This window comes from Chanodichthys erythropterus, chromosome 17 (assembly GCF_024489055.1).
Source record: "Chanodichthys erythropterus isolate Z2021 chromosome 17, ASM2448905v1, whole genome shotgun sequence".
Taxonomy (NCBI): domain Eukaryota; kingdom Metazoa; phylum Chordata; class Actinopteri; order Cypriniformes; family Xenocyprididae; genus Chanodichthys; species Chanodichthys erythropterus.
The window spans coordinates 6,639,024-6,642,540 of NC_090237.1; the positions used below are offsets into that span (position 1 = coordinate 6,639,024).

Here is a 3,517-nt window from a genome sequence, read left to right on the forward strand (position 1 = left end):
TGTCTGACGTCACACGGCGGCGCTTCCGGGTCCAAACGCCATACCACATATATCTCATACCACAAGAAAAACAACAAATGGTGCTAAAAAATTATAATCAAAACCTTTATCACCATACCAAAATTCCAGATGGCCAGACAGTGATTCATATTTTATAAATCGTTAAAATATTAATGTCTGTGATGCTGTGAGCATGGAGACTTGTTTTGTAGACTGTAAGTATTTCAAATGTTTAACTTTTTAAAATGTTTGATGTTTAATATGAATAAATAGCGCTCATAAATGGCCGTCGATGGCATTCTCAAGTGAAACGAGTCGAGGCTTGGACCCAGAAACAGCGTTCCTTACATCAAAACTTAACAAACGGATAAGGAGAATAATCCTGGAATGTTTTCAACTTTTTGACTGAAGAAAGAAAGACATGGACATCTTGGATGACATGGGGGTGAGTAAATTATCAGGAATTTTTTATTTGAAAGTGAACTAATCCTTTAAAATTAACCAGCTCCATAGTTTGAGTACTTATGCTATGAAACGCATTGTATGCTGGTTTATTATTAATCATTATTACCTGTCTCAGCCTGATGAAATGTTATTAATGTGCCAATTTACAGGAGATCTCAGACATCACCAAAACAAATGAGGTGAAAACCGAGAACTTTTGGAGACAAAGATGCTTTTCGGCAACTCAGTTAAACATGATGAGCCAGTCATTTCTGTCAAGAGTATGAACAAAAATGAAACAAACCTTTAAATGCTATATCAAAAAACTATATTTCTAACAGAAAACACATGGTACCTAATTTAAATGTAATTAAAATAATTTAGTATAAATTCAATAACTTATCTTTGAATTTGCCAGATCTGGTGCCCCTTCCACAACAATTCACCAATACTGGGAATATTCCCTTCATCCTACAAGGACAAACTCCAGGTGTAGCAGCTGAAATCTGTGTTCAAAACATTAAAAATGGCGATTGTTAAAGAGGAGATTGAAAACATGAGTGATCCAGAACCATCCAGAATAAAACATGAAGATACTGAGGAACAAACAGGTTGGTGTCCATTCTTTATTCTTGACTGCTGAGAAACATTAAAGGTTTAGTTCAACATATTTATGATACAGAAGTTCATCTAAATGATCAAAACTTTGCTGTCATCCACATTTTTACTGTATTAATACACTAATGACTTGGCATCTACCTGATATCTGCTGCTTTATTGCTGTTAAAACAGTTTCAGTTGAACTGATTTTAACCATATAATATTGTATTTTAGACATGATGGAAGAGAAACAAAGACATAAACTGAATGACGTGAAGGAAGAACATTGCGATTGCAAAACTCAAAGAGAAAATGCCAAAAAGCTGCACACCAGCTCTCAGTGTGAAAAGAGTTTTTCTTGTACATCAAGTCTCAGAAATCATCTGCTTTGTCACTCTGGAGAAAAGACATTTAATGGCAATCAGTGTGGTAAAAAGTTAAATTCGTCATCACATCAAAATCAACACCTGGAAGTTAATTCAGACGAGAGCCCTCACTTGTGTTCTGTCTGTGGAAAGAGTTTTTCAAGGCTGAGCAGTTGTAAACAGCACCAGAAAATACACACCGGTGTGAGAGAACATGTGTGCTTTGAGTGTGGGAAGAGCTTTACTAGAGCTGAGCATCTGAAACGGCACCTAAGAATTCATACTGGAGAAAAACCTTACCAGTGCTCATCGTGTGACAAGAGGTTCACTATGTCTACACACCTGAAAACACATCAACGAGTTCATACTGGAAAGAAGCCACTCCGCTGCACTCAGTGTGGGAAGAGTTTCAGAAAAGCAACCGTTCTCAAAATTCATCTGCGTGTTCACGCTGGAGAAAAGCCATTTAACTGTGATCAGTGTGGTAAAGATTTTAATTCATCGTCAAATCTGAAAGAACATCTAAAAATTCATACGGACGAGAGGCCTTATGCATGCTCTTTTTGTGGAAAGAGATTTTCACGGATGTCTCATTATAAACGGCATCAGAAGGTACATAGCGGTGTGAGAGATCATGTGTGTTGTGAGTGTGGGAAGAGCTTCGTTACGGACGTTCATTTGAAACGGCACCAGAGAATTCATACCGGAGAAAGACCTTTCAAGTGCTCGTACTGTGAAAAGAGTTTTTCTCGGTTGGAGCACCTGAAATCACACGAGCGAGTTCATACTGGAGAGAAGCCGTACTACTGCCCTCCATGTGAGAAGAGCTTTAGACATTTACCAAGCCTTCTCACGCATATGAAAAAATGTAAGAAGTCATCACAGTGAACAACGTTCATTTTCATGTCAAATACACTGATGAGCTAAAACATTATGACCAATCACAGGTGAAGTGAATGTTGTTGATTATCTCCTAACAAGGCCAAATATTATGTTTTGGGTAGAGAAAACCATCAGTTCTCATAATCAATAGCTGCGCTTCCATTACCCATCAAATTGCAAATACTGAAATTGCAAATTGAAAATATGCCCAATGGAAACACGTCAATTTAGCAAAAACTCCCATATATTGCAAAAAAGTTTTTACGCTCGCATGAGATGGTTTTTCAGGCAACTGGATAAGGAATGTTTCAAAGAACTGCAATGGTAACAGTTTTTCACATTTACAGGTCACCTGGTGTACGTAAAATTTTATCATTCTTTAATGATGGTGCGGCATGTTTGGATGGAAGGTGAGACAGAGTTCTTCATTAAACTCATAAATGACAAAAGAATTACGGGACTACTGGATTCTAAACAACAAAGAAATGCCACAATTTATAAAGACCTCAAAGCAGATTTGAGAGAGAAACACTCATAAACACATCACAAATGGCCGCTCCCAAGTAAAAGGGGCTTTCCTTGCCATTAATGTTTGGATAACACGCCAACGTCTCCTTTTGATTAAAAATAATGGCTAGTGCAGTGGCTGCGATATACTTAAACCTCCTAAAATCCGTTGCGGAGAGAAAAAAAAATGACATTTTAGTTGCATAACATCAGTTAATGGAAATGCCGTAATTTTGTCATTATTTAGAAAATATCGCAAAAGTTTTATGCAAATCTGTAATGGAAACCCGGCTAATGTGTTGGATGCAGGAGAAATGAATAATCTGAGCAACTTTGACAAGGGCCAAATTGTTTCTGTCAGGGCGACTGGACCAGAGTATTTCTGAAACAGCAAGGCTTGTGTGTTGCTACAGTCAGCAGTGGTGAGAATTTACCAACAGTGTCTGAGGAGGGACAAATCACAAACCAGCGACCAGGTGTTGGGCGGCCAAGGCTCATCGATGCACAAGGACAATGAAGGCTAGATGTGGACGGCCATATATTTGTGCAGCGTTTACCTGAGGAAGTGATGCACCAGGATGAACTGGGATGACGACAAGCCGGTGGAGGGAGTGTGATGCTCTGGACAATGTTTTGCTGGGAAACCCAGGGTCTGATCATTCATTTGGACATCAATTTGACACATGCCACTTACCTAAGCATTGTTGCAGACCTGGTAT

At 38.6% G+C, this 3,517-nt stretch overlaps 1 protein-coding gene across 1 annotated transcript; it reads left to right on the forward strand.

Moving 5' to 3' along the window:
- The first annotated feature begins 970 nt into the window (after window positions 1–970).
- Window positions 971–2,855, forward strand: LOC137005229 (zinc finger protein 3-like). The gene is made up of 4 exons (XM_067366046.1): window positions 971–1,055; window positions 1,279–1,392; window positions 1,570–1,783; window positions 1,874–2,855. The coding sequence occupies exons 1-4, from the start codon at window positions 971–973 to the stop codon at window positions 2,295–2,297; spliced, it is 837 nt and encodes a 278-aa protein (XP_067222147.1). The 3' UTR covers window positions 2,298–2,855.
- Window positions 2,856–3,517: the final 662 nt, after the last annotated feature.

Coding starts and splice junctions, on each gene's coding strand:
- LOC137005229 (XM_067366046.1), top strand. CDS start 971: ATGGCGATTGTTAAAGAGGAGATTGAAAACATGAGTGATCCAGAACCA. Junction 1,393..1,569: donor CACCAGCTCTCAGTGTGAAA/AGAGTTTTTCTT, acceptor GAAAGAGTTTTT/CAAGGCTGAGCAGTTGTAAA. Junction 1,784..1,873: donor CAACGAGTTCATACTGGAAA/GAAGCCACTCCG, acceptor TGGAGAAAAGCC/ATTTAACTGTGATCAGTGTG.